The sequence below is a fragment of the Accipiter gentilis genome, chromosome 4, assembly GCF_929443795.1.
Source record: "Accipiter gentilis chromosome 4, bAccGen1.1, whole genome shotgun sequence".
In the NCBI taxonomy this organism is placed as follows: Eukaryota; Metazoa; Chordata; class Aves; order Accipitriformes; family Accipitridae; genus Astur; species Astur gentilis.
Genome location: NC_064883.1, coordinates 37,113,710 through 37,126,339, shown reverse-complemented (window position 1 = coordinate 37,126,339; position 12,630 = coordinate 37,113,710). Strand labels below are relative to the sequence as shown.

The following is a 12,630-nucleotide window of genomic DNA, read 5'->3' as shown; positions in this document are numbered from 1 at the left end:
TTCAAGGGTGCCCCCCCCCAACATTTCTGAAATGCAGATCAAACAAAAATAAAAAAATTAAAAGGAATACACTGTGCTGAAGAATTGGGGGGGGGGGGGGGGGGGGGGGCAGTACCTCTGTCAGCTGTGTAACTAACTCCAAGATGTGTTCACCTACCTAAATGCTTGATGATATTTATCTTGGTATTTTGTCTTCAGTAACATCCAGCTATTTCCAGAAAGTCATGACAGATGTATAATTCCCAAATTTCCCTTTTCCCCTCCTTTTTTTCTTCCTTTAGGTTGTACGTAAGAAGTGGGATAGCCACCAGTGACTACAGCCTTCTCCAACAAAGAGAAGGAGTTGCTATAATCCACAGGGTGACACCACGGAAGTAAGAAACAGTGTTTAGCTGAGAAGCTGGGATGAGGTGAGGCCAGGTCACAGAAGAAGTCTGGTATAATATTTTGCTAGTGTAAGTAAGGCATTGCAGTGACTACATACTGAGAAAGAGTACTGAGCTCTGTGAAAATCTAGAAAAGGAAGGAAGATTTTATGAGTAATAGCTCACTGAAGATTTTGATAGCTAACATCTATTATATCAAATATCAAATAGAGCTGAAATATAAACAGCAAGTATATAAAGTATTCCACAATCTAAAGTTATAACAAATCATTTTGCCAAGAGAAATGCACCATAATGTATACATTCTCTAAAAAATAGAAGAAACATTCACACCCTTTGGTGGTGATTTATCTGCATTAATCAAGGGTTATAATCTTTGATACCACATTTTTAATTCAGCACTGAAGAGTAAACAGAATTTAAAGTCTAACTTACAAATCGATTCTGTAAAAGAGGTCAGGTTAATAGGAGACGATCTTTTATAAGAACACAAGTCAATGTTTCATGCCATGGAGAGCTCAGGGGCACCAGTGGCGTAAATTAATTGTATCCCCAAACCTACCTCCCTGTTGCCATTTCATGGATACCAGCACTAATACCAGCACTGTTTTCACTGTTTGTGAACATGGCTGTGATTTAGATCCATTTTATTTGTTTGTTTCACCCAAACCAATACCCTTTACAAAGGTCAGATCAAGCTGTCACTGGCAGGAATACCAAAACCTTTTGTTATAGCCAAACATTCTGTACTGCAAAGCTGCAGCCTGATAATAGTTGAAAAAACACAGACAATTTCTTAATACACAAACTCTTCCTCAGGCCTAAAGATGAGACATGACCTTCTAGGTGAAGTAAAGCAGTTGTCTGAAACAACTGCCCTGAGTTTAATGAATTGTATTAATGAACTAAAGATGTTGTAGAGAAAAGATAGCCCTCCTGGTGCAGAGCAGAATATTAATAAGAGAATAGGTTATAATATCTTTAGCCCTTTTAGGACTGCAACAGACAGACAGGTAATTATCTCTTGCAGAATAATGAGAGCAGAATATTTCTGTGTGCCAGAAATCCAAAAAATCTATCAGTTTTTCAGCATCCAAGATTGATTTGCGTAGGGTTTTTTGTAGAAATTATTGAGGTTCAGACTTGAGAAATCAAAGATTAATTGGGGGGAGGGGGTAAAAATGGGGTTTTTACATGTATCTGGATATTTCCTGACTTCTGTTGAACTTTGTATTATAATATGTAGTGAGTGTTTGGTCTCAGCTGCATTGTTGTCTATGAGGACGTCTGGAAGTATATTACATTTTGGGAGGCACATATATCTCTGTGCATTACCTTGTACTTCTTGGCTATGATTTCAAGCTTATGTAACCATCATTGCATGCTGTTAAACTATGACTGAAAGAAAAGACCTTACACCCACTACAACCAGCTGTACTTCCCATAAAACTTCTAGTTACTGATTTTTACGCCTTAAAATAGCTTGTTTTATCAACGTATTAGTTTGAAGCAAAATAGGTATGCAATGTTAAGTGCTCTCCGTTCAGACAGACTGTGCATCAACAAACTATGGTTAGTATTTAAGTATGTTTCACTGAAAGAAACTATAGGAAAAAATGCAGTCAGATGCTCTAATTTACTAAGCTACTCTACTTCTCAAAAAATTCCTTCTCAAAAGGAATTAATTCTATAAAGTTAAGCCCCTCTAATCTTTTCAGAAAAAAGTTCCCTAATTTTTTGATGAGCACAGCTGTTCTGAATGGCATACTGTTATTGGGAACGCTATAGTATATTGATGCTATGAAATGGTTGAGATAAAAATAGAGCCCTTCCACCCCCCTCACAAGTAAAGCCCCTAAAACTCACATAACAAAACTCAGTAATCCTATGTACACATTAACCTCCATGCCCTTCATGCTTTCTCTTGACTAGTAAGTCTTCAGTGTCCCTTTCCTTCAGCTCTCCAATACCACACTCCCCTACCATTTGTCTATCTTACCTGCAGATCTCCTGTTTGTTTACCTGCTTTTTTCCCTTCACTTGGTCATTCCATTGTGCCCGTTTCTTCTCTGTCTCATTCAGAGTCACCTTCATTTTTTTTTGCAATTACCAGAGTGATTTTCTCTGAGAAATTTTTTTCCAGGACTACTAATATCCTTCAGCCACCTCACTTGTTTCAGTCCCTTATGTGACTAACCTGCCTGACTACTCACAGGACCTTCCTAAACAGCTTACTTGTAAGTCCTCATATATCTCAAAGTTATGCCTGTGGTTTTGAAGTAATGTAGTAGGTGATCCTCAACCAACCTCACTTTAGTTTAAGCTGCTTCATTAGTCTCACCTCAGTGGGGAGAGACAGGTGAATCACTCTTCAAATGTGCTTACCTCTCCCCAAGTTTAACCTGAGCATCTGATTTTTTAATAGCTAAGGTGCAGTACCTACCACGTATATATTTACAGCCAGATACTCACGCTAGCCTGGGAAACATATGAAGACAGTACTAAGTGGAAAGTAATAGCTGCATTCAGGGAGACACTTATCTGACCTGTGCTAGATATGTACAGTTGGGTAAAATTAATTGAAATTTATAAACTAGATATAGGTTAAAAGGAAACTAGATTGATTAGCTCAAATAATTACATTTCATTAGATGACTCCCACCCCTTACATTAAGAGAAATAAATCCTTTCTATTCCCAGAGCAGTTTCTCATAGCCTACACACAATGCCAATAATTTTAGTTCTACTAAACATTTCATCCCTCATCCCCTCCTTTAATCATCCACATTCCCAACATGCCTCTATTCCTTGGCATGTCTTCTGTTTCCCTGCAAACATGCTCTTCTTCATCTGCATCTTCAACTGCTTATTCTTCATTTGTAAACATAAAACTGTTTGACCAGCAACAATATCACTTATTGCCTTCCTAGACTTATTAATCATGACCATCCTGAGCCTAACCAAATATATATCCAGCTTAGCATCCTGTCTTTGACAGAGACTAGCAGTGAGGTTTCCCTCTTGGATACTTTCCCTCCTTTGCCAATTTTATCACCAAAACCAACTGAATCTTTCCTCCAATCTTTACTGAATGCCCTCCTAAATTTGCCTGTAAACACCGACACAGATTTTAGCAAGACATTATATCTACTGATTTGTAAGAATAACTTCACAGAGTTTTATCTAAATTTTAGTCCACGGTGTAAGTGGGATGAGGCCAAAATATATATCATTTTCCGCAAGTTGGAATATACACTGCCTTTTGGCTTCCACAGGTCTTCTTATGGATTTGGATACATATGACCGATGGTAATCACCTACCTCTGAGCTCGTGTTTGTATGCTCTCTTTCCAGCCAACGGAAACCTGATTGACGTGGAAGACCTCAACTCCCTGCTTACCAGTGGGCTCCACTGCCTTCAGGGGCTGCGGTTGTCCTTTGTCACTAATGACAGTCTCTCCACGCTGATGTTTATAAGCATTGCTGTTCACTGTAACTAAGTACGCTGGCAACTGCCTATTTATCATTAGCGTGTCAACATTAACCACCCTTTGCTGTTTTAGCAGAACTGCCCAAATATTCCAGCATTTAACAACTAGGAGTAACCTGATTTCTTTCAGTAGGCTGACTGACAGCATGGTATGATGACGATGTGGTATGATGAAATTTTGGGGACTGGTATTAGTCATCATTAGCAAAAAAAAAAGGAAGACAAGTAGAAATATTCTCTTTTCTTTCACCAAATTCAGAGAAATGTTGGGGTATACTCAGGTGGGAAGCAGAAATGAGCTTATATTTCCAAAACCTTGTCTGTTTTCTCTCAACCAGTAAACCAAACAAAAAGAAGAAAACTCTCCCTAGAAATCCCATCCTACAAACAACCTTTAGAGCACCCTGCAATGACTTCCTTTTACTGATAGAGAAATAATTCACTTCCTGTCCATCCAAAACTTTCAATGAATACAAATTAGATAGTAAAAAGATATTGTAGAACATTTATGGCATGATGCCAAAAACATTAATGCATATTCTTACCTTTAATTCAATGGAACTAACAGACAGACATGCCTTGGTATCAAGCTACTTTCAAATTGTTTTCTAACATAACTGATTACTTAAGAAACGTTTCTAGGATATACAAAAATACTTTTGATGAAGGGAAGCACAGAGCTTCATGTTCTGAGCACATTGCATTGTCTTAATTAAATTATTTTTTTGATATTTTTATTTGCTGGCATTATATGATAAATTACACTCCATCACCAACAATTACATCAAGTCAACATGATATCGAAATACCTGAGTGCCTATGAGAAGTTCCAAATTAATGTGACTAGAAAGTCAGGCAATTTTATCCACTGAACAGATGGTAACACTGTAATTCCCCTACTTTCTCAGCCAATCTGCTGCAAGCCTTAAGCAGCATTTTGATCCAAATGCTACTGAAGTCAATGCGAAGGTTGACATTGACTTCGGTGAGTTTCAGCTCAGTTCAGACTTGGTGCAAGAAGCAAAATTTCAGTCCTCACGGATCTCCAAGACAGTTGGCAATGATGGCTGAGAACAACAATGGTTATGTTAATTTTGCTATGGTAACATCTATTCCACAAGAACTAAACCAAGATAAACTTTTTTGCTATTCCCCATGAACACCCCTAGACAAAAGATCTCTGTCACTAATTCCTTTGGATTGTATTTGAAGCACTGACTGAAAAGCCAAAAAATACATATTTTTTCATCTGTCCTACTCTTTATTTCATTCTCTTGTAATTTTAAGAATCAACGATGGAGAAATGCCTTCCACCAATGGTAAATGTGTAATTTCTTAATTCTGATCAACTTTAATCACTTGAAACTCCTAGCCCGTGTCCAAAATATTTTTTTTCAGCTGCTAAACATGCAGATCATACTTTGTGAAAGTCCTACAATTAACATGCAACATTTTTTACAAGTCTTTGAGTAAAGTTTCTATCAACTACATTTGAACCCTAGTGAAATGTAAGATACTGTCTTTGCTCACTGCACATTAGGAACTCACAGCTACAGGTTTAGAAGAATATTTCATGTTTATAAGCTGAAATGTGACCGATTTGTCTTTTTGTTAGTTAGTTAAAAACTAAATTCACAGGCATTTGACTCACAAAAATGTTGCATATGATGATTTGAATACAGCTTTGAAGGAACTTCCACATGGCGTATGGAACAACTGTTTCTGGAAATTTCCACAGCATATAAATGTACTCATTTAAGAAGAAAATGCAGACCAAAAAATAGGATTGCACGCAGCACAAAAGATCAAATCATATTGCAAAATTATACTCATATTCACTGCAGGTTATAGGCATCATTTTACACATTAGAGGTCAATGTGAAGGCACTGCAGCAAGCACACACTTACTCTCTTTTCTAAAACATAGAAGGATGACTTCCGCTGTAAAGTATTGGTATTTTAGGACTAATGAAATAATGTGATTAAGAATATTCACAGTTTACTTTGTTCCCAAGTTTTCTACCTCACCCAGACTATCTGATATGAAAATAAAATAACACTGCAACTTTCTGAATAGATTAGTCTACTTAAAAAGCTGTACAACTGCATGAAAACACTTTAATTGTTGGAGCTTCAATTTTCACTGAAGTAACTGCTTAGTGTTTATTGGAAGGCATTTGAAGTTTAACAGCTTCCTCAGCATAATTATTTGCTAATAAGAAAATGTCTTATTGAAAAAAATCCATACAACCATCGCTACAGGAGCAGAATAACCCAAATCTGTGGAATTTAGCAAACATGATCAGGATATATTGTTCACAGATTTTTCACTTTGTAAAACACTTTAAAAGAAGTTCCATAATCTTAAATGGACTGTGTCCATTTATAAACAAATAAAGATTTATTTAGAATATTAATCTCCCAGCCCCAGTGTGTCATCAAAGACTAATGAGCACTACAATGTAGTCAGCTGATTTTTTTTTCTTCAAAAAAGATAATAATCTCTCCCCTAGGCTAAACCTGGTCAAGAGACTGAGAGGGGAAGGGCTACACTTCTCCTCATTTGTTCACATTTAAAATGATACTGTGAATGTCAAGAAATGGAAGAATATGTGCTTTTGTTGATAATAGCATCTTATAAAAACACCTTCCCACAGGAAAAATCTACAAAGCGTCATGAATTACATAGGCAGAAGAAGCACAAACCAAATCTTTTACCTTATTTAACTGTACTTTAAAACTTCCAATTTCTTAAACAAGTTTGTAAGTATGTTACAAAATAAATAGGTCACCATTTGGAGATGATTACTATATTGGAAAGCATAGACAAAAGTTGACCAAAAAAAAAAGAGGAAAAGAATGAAATTGGATTAAAACATCCTATGAAACGGTGAAGGTCAGGAACTTCTACTTCTGGACCAGCTTTTAGGAAGAGTTCTGAAACACTTAATAGGAACAAATTAATAAAAAACTGTTTCTATAATTACATGGCTTTTAAGGCAGTTTCCAGCACATATTATAGAGGTTTCATAATGCATCTGTGTTCAATTTTCAATTAAAGAAGATGGGACTGTGCACAAGAAGAAACCAAATTAGTATCTTCCACCTATAACCACAAAACTCAGATACCTTGTAAAATTACAGTTGCAACTCCTGACTGTGTCTAAAAATTGTAGTCTAAAATTGAACAGAATCTATTCTAATTAATAGTTTGAACTCAAGATTAATGAGATCTGAAACACTGGTCAATAAAAGAAATAAAGGAACTCTAAGGGAAGAGACAGCTAAAACTGTTTCACTTCCAGCAGTGCAAACATTTTCCTGCATCTTGTCAAACACAATAAATCCTTTCCCATCATTCACAGAGATCCATGAGATATCAGTTAGTTTCCTATTCCAGCAAGAAGTAGAAATGCTCAACTTGGTTTACTGCTATTGAAATATCTCTGAATTATACCGCTCAGACTACTGGATTCACTATGTAAAATCAAGCCTTCTCTTCCCCCATTCCCTTCCATGCAGGGACAGCCTGATGTCAGGCAGGCATCCTTGCTGAGGCAGAAGCACAGAGAAGCTACAGGAAAGTGACAAACACACAAACGTTGCTTTGTAGCTACAACACGCTGAAAAATATTTTGTCACCCAGACTGATTTGCAGTTTATGTTTAGGGAGAGAGAATCAAAATCTGACTAGTTTGAAAGCACAATGTATAGCCTATTGCATTATTAAAGGTAAAAATTACAGCTATTACTTTCAATATTTTTATGCAAGCTTTCTCCTTAGCAGATTAGGAGAAACAGTCTATATCTATAGCAACCGTTTCTCCTTAAAACCTTGCATCACTATCTTCACTATAGCAAGCATTTAATAGCTCATTTTTATTGCCACTTGTCTGAAGCCTCATTAAAAACATGGTCAGCTGATTTTAAGTCCTTCTTAATAAACAGAATGTACATGAGGAAGACTGCACTGATACTCCTCTGAGAGGCTTCCTTTGTTTCTTACAGTAATTTCATTTTTTGTCTTAGAAGAAAAAATTTCTTAGGGACAGCCAGTTTAGCTTTCACTCTCTAATCTCTATAACCACTCTAGGTAGGTATTAAACTGTGAAAAAAAAAAATGCAAAATTCTCCAAGTTATGACCTTCTTGACTTAAAGTGACTTTTGGAAAGGCACTGTAAGTGAAATGAGATGGACTGAATTAGTAGATATCATTGGAGATAATTCTGGTGAGCCCACAGTCATGAGTGTCTAAGTGCAAGGAGAGGACTGCCAGGGAGAGTGGCAGAGGAGAATAGCATTGATCTTAAACACACAGAGTTTGTTTTCAGGATCCCTTCGTGTTATTGTGGGTCATTTTCGCATGTGGGGATGTTTAGTGCAGATGGTATTTTCTAAAAGAGGAAGGGGTTGGTCAGAGAATGTCTCAACAGAAAGAGGCTGTTTAATGTTTTTCCCTGGGCAGCGCTGGGTATTTTTAGACACCTCTAAACCAGCCTTAACCAGGAGCCAGTGGTGGCTTCCACCTCCAGCAGAACGAGTCAGGGGTGGACACCGGCGAAGGCTGGGCTGCACCTGGGGGTCTGTGGCCTGGGGATTTGCTGGGGTATCCAAATATGAGGGCAGTTTAATGGGCTGAATCCACCAAACTGGGAGGAGGGTTAAATACGCGGAGGCTGGATGCATTTTTGGTGACTCGCCACTGGTGCATCTCGACTTTAGGGGCCTCGTGATTGTCTCGGCGGAAGTTTTTAGCGTGTGGGGACACTCGGTGAGACCGGCTCCTCAGAGATCCCGCCGGGACACCCTGCAGGGGCAGCCGGCGCCCTGGGCCGGCCTCGGGGTGACCAGGGACCGGCGGGGAGAGGCGGGACCCCGGAGGTTTGAGGTGCCGGAGGACAGGGACCCTCAGCAGGCAGCCGCGCCGTAAGGAGCGGGAGCCGGTCGTGAGGGACTAGAGGACGGGGCCCCTCAGCGGGAGCCGGTCGTGAGGGACTAGAGGACGGGGCCCCTCACGGGAGCCGGTCGTGAGGGACCGGAGGGCGGGGGCCCCTCAGCGGGAGCCGGTCGTGAGGGACCGGAGGATGGGCTCCTCGCCGGCAGCCGTGCGGGCGCGGCCGCCGGGGGCCTGTCGAGCTGCCTCTGAGGAAGCCCTCGGGCAGCAGCGGAGGGAGCGAGGGGACGGCGCGGCCCGGCTCCCCGTCAGCCCCACGCCTCCCGCCCCTCGCCCCACTCACCGATCCGCGCCTCGGCGGCGGCTCCGGCGGAGGGCGGTTGGCTGCGCGGGGCGGCGGCGAGGACCTGCAGCAGCGGCGGCAGCAGCAGCGGGAGGACGGAGCCGAGCGCCCCCATCATGCCTGGCCCATCGCAGTCGGCCGTCCCGCTCCCCTGCCCGCCGCCGCCAGCCCTCACTCCATGCCGCCCGCCCGCCCTTTGCCTCCCGCAGCCGCTCCCCGGCTCCGGCGAGCGGCAGCAGCAGCAGATTCAACACCCAGGACAGCGACCAGCGCCGCCTGCCCGCCCCCGAGCCGGCCCCGCCCCGCCCCGGCCCGGCCCGGCCCGGCCCGCCCGCCCGGCAGGCGCGGCTGGGGGGGGGCAGCTCGCTCCCGCTCGGCGGCGCCGCCTTCCCGCTCCCCGCTTCTTCTCCCCGCTCCCCGCTTCTCCCCGCTGCCCGCCCGGCCGGCGGCGGGGGAGGGCCCTGCCCTCCCTGCCGGGATGGCGGGTAGCGGCCCCCCGCCTCCGGCAAGGTGAGGGCGGGGGATGTCCCCCGGCCCCCAGACCGCCGCCGGCCCTGAGGGAGGCTCCGCCTGAGGCGGGCCGCGAGCCTCCGGGCACTGCCCGAGCCTTGCGCCGGCGGGCGAGGGGCAGGGGGGGATCCTTCCTGCCAGAACGGCTCTTCGCTTGAATCCCCCGTAAAGATGGCTGAGAATGGGAAGGGAGTCATTAAATGTGCTTGTTCCACACACCTGTATGTAGAAAAACAATTCGGCCCCGTCAAAGTTTTGTCCTGAAAAACGCGCTACCTGGGTGGATTCTCCCTGCGGCCTCCTCGGTAGCGGTTTACTTAGCGCCGTTTTTTCCACAGAAAATGACTTGCCATCCTGAAGGATTTTATAAGCCCTCAGGTAAATACCTCCCGCAGGTGAGGTTTGCATGTTTTCCTGGGAGATGTCCCCACAGGTGACATGTTTATCCTCCACCTCCTGTCCCCGATTCACTCCATGTGAGTGGGACCACTCGGTCTGGGCTTCCAGGAGGGAGCAGGAGTCTCCAGGCAGGAACCCATTGACTCCCTCCTTCTTCACAGGCTCTCATTTTTCTCACAAACTCGGTGTAATAATGTTCAGCCTTTTAACGCAGCAGTCACAGTCACCGGGGTGAAACAGTGCAGCTGCCATGCCTCCTGGCAGGGGATGCATTTTTGACCAGGACAGCCAGCTCCATGCCATCCATGGCAAGTGATAGCTGGTCCCAGCCCCCTCTGTCACCCTGACATCTGCTTTATTCCTCCCTGATGTTTCAGATTATCCTGATCTTCTTCATACTTGAGGGAAACAGCTCTAACTGTACTCCCCGACATGCTTCATCCCTGGCCTTAACCACATACAGTCATAACAGACTCACACTCCGGGTATTTAAGAGGAGTAAAAATGGTAATACATGAAGTGGCTTTGCCATAGACCAGAAAACAAAGTAACAAAAGCTCACAGAACAAACTAACCCTGGAAGAGCATGGCTGTTCCTCCTTGCTCACCTCGAAGGTGGCAGAGAAAACGCCAACACGTCTAGACCAGGGTGGACACAAAGGAGCTCAGCCACCACACAGGGACCAGATGGGACCTGCCGTGGGGTGGTCAGCCAAGCCTGGGGGCCCAGGTCGGAACTTTGCCCCAGGCTCGGGGCAGGGGGCCTGAGGGGTGGCTCAGGGGACCACGCAAGGCACTTAGGGCTCCTGGTTCCCTGACAGACAGTTGTGGACTTCTCTCATTCTTTCCGTTTTGCTCTATGGGAAATGAGTGAGCCTCTGTGCTGGGGAAAAGGAGTCATGGCTTCTAGTGCTGGTGTAGTCACTGTCTGTCCTTTGTAGTTCAGGTTGGGACTCAGATGCAAAAAAGGGCAATATTTGATTCAGAAAACAGAAATTTCAAAAAATATATTGATACTGGATGGTGTTTGCTGGCCCAGGGTTTGCAAAAGGGTTGGATGGTCCTTCTCAAGCATTTCTGTCCTTGAGCTCTGTTACATGGTTGCTTACATCTTGCAGAGAGTGGTTTCACTAACCCAGAAGGTCCCTTTACCTCAGGAAAATCAGTTTTGACGACTCTGAAAGAAATCTGAGCACTGAAAGGGGAGAAACAAAAAAGGAGGGAAAAGCATTCCATGGCAAGGACAAGATGAGAAATGAAAGTGCTGAAACATAAATTAGTATATTCTCATGGGTTATGCAAACCATCTGGCTTTAAAAGCTAGTAGTAGGAACAAGGAAAAAGGTCATCTGAATTAGCAGAGAACTGCAAAACAACTGAAGGTAAGAAAGAGCAAATGGCAGGCATAGCGAGAGAACGAGTTGTTCATCAAAATACAAACTAGCAGCGGTATTACTGGAAGTCATTGCAGCTCTGCAACGAATGATTTGCATAGCTCCTGTGAATTTATGATCAAATACTATGCAGATTTTAAAAGGAAATTAAAATTCTCATAGCCACTCTGTGCAGAGGATTAGCAAAATAATGACATTTGTTCAAATGCGTGTGAAGCAATGTGAAAAATCAAGAGAGAAAGGGCATTCATCGAAGACAGGAAGAAATCCTTGCGTACACAAGGTTAGTAAAGACAGGACTAAGGTGTCAAGGAAAGAGTAAAGAGTCAATTGGTAGGTGAATTGGGCATTTGGAAGTAACTCAAGTAGCAATTCTCAGGACTGGAAAGTGTAAAGCATGCCCTACCTGGTTGTATTTTACAGTTTTATAGTAGCCTGCACCTAGCAAAGATACACAGATCTATCTTAAAGCCCCAGGAACAGACAGATTGAAGCCAGTGGTATTAAGTGTAATGAATTTTGTTAATGATGTGTAAAAACTGCAAGACTTGAGTCTGTGTGTAAATTAGGTGAATAACAGAATCACAGTGTAAATAACATGTTATGACACATGCAGGTTACTTGCTGGTTCACAGTCGTTTTCTCAAGACATTTCTCAGAGCCAAGGTTTTTAATAGTTTGTATAATAAATTCAGCATCCATGTTTAGGTCTATCAACCTTGTGAGGTTGTTTCAATTGTGGTTTTTATTATCATGTTTTCAGTAAGTTTCTGAACTGTGGAAAAAGAAATTCTAAAGGGTATAAGTCATTTGTGAAAGCTACTAGAAAGACTAGAAAAATGAAACTCCATTCTTGCAGTCAGGGAAGTTGTGGGGCTCCAAGAAAACTGTAGGACTTGATAGTTTTGAAAAGGAATAGAAGATGGTATCAGTAGGTTATTTATGTAGGGGCATATTTAAATATTTTTGGTAATGGATTCTAAACTAATAAAGATACTGAATGGTGGCTGAGAGGGTAGAATATCAGCTCTACATTGCTAATGTATCTGGAGGTGAATGTGAGGCTATATGGAGAATGACACCAGAAATTATAGATTGGAAAATTTTAGGAGAGTGAATAACATATTGAAGTTTAGCAAGTCCTTAATTGCTGGAGCTGAGTCTCTATATGATACCCATATGGGTGTGAAAAACATGCTAGGCAAAGTGAAAG

General features: G+C 42.6%; 1 protein-coding gene across 1 annotated transcript in view; it reads right to left on the bottom strand.

The window, feature by feature from the left end:
• The window catches only part of PTPRN2 (protein tyrosine phosphatase receptor type N2), a 665,205-nt gene extending 655,820 nt beyond the window's left edge, over window positions 1-9,385 (bottom strand). The window contains exon 1 of the mRNA XM_049798257.1: window positions 9,115-9,385. Within this exon, the coding sequence (XP_049654214.1) occupies window positions 9,115-9,232 (118 nt within the window). The 5' untranslated portion in view covers window positions 9,233-9,385. The remainder of the gene's footprint in view (window positions 1-9,114) is intronic.
• Window positions 9,386-12,630: the final 3,245 nt, after the last annotated feature.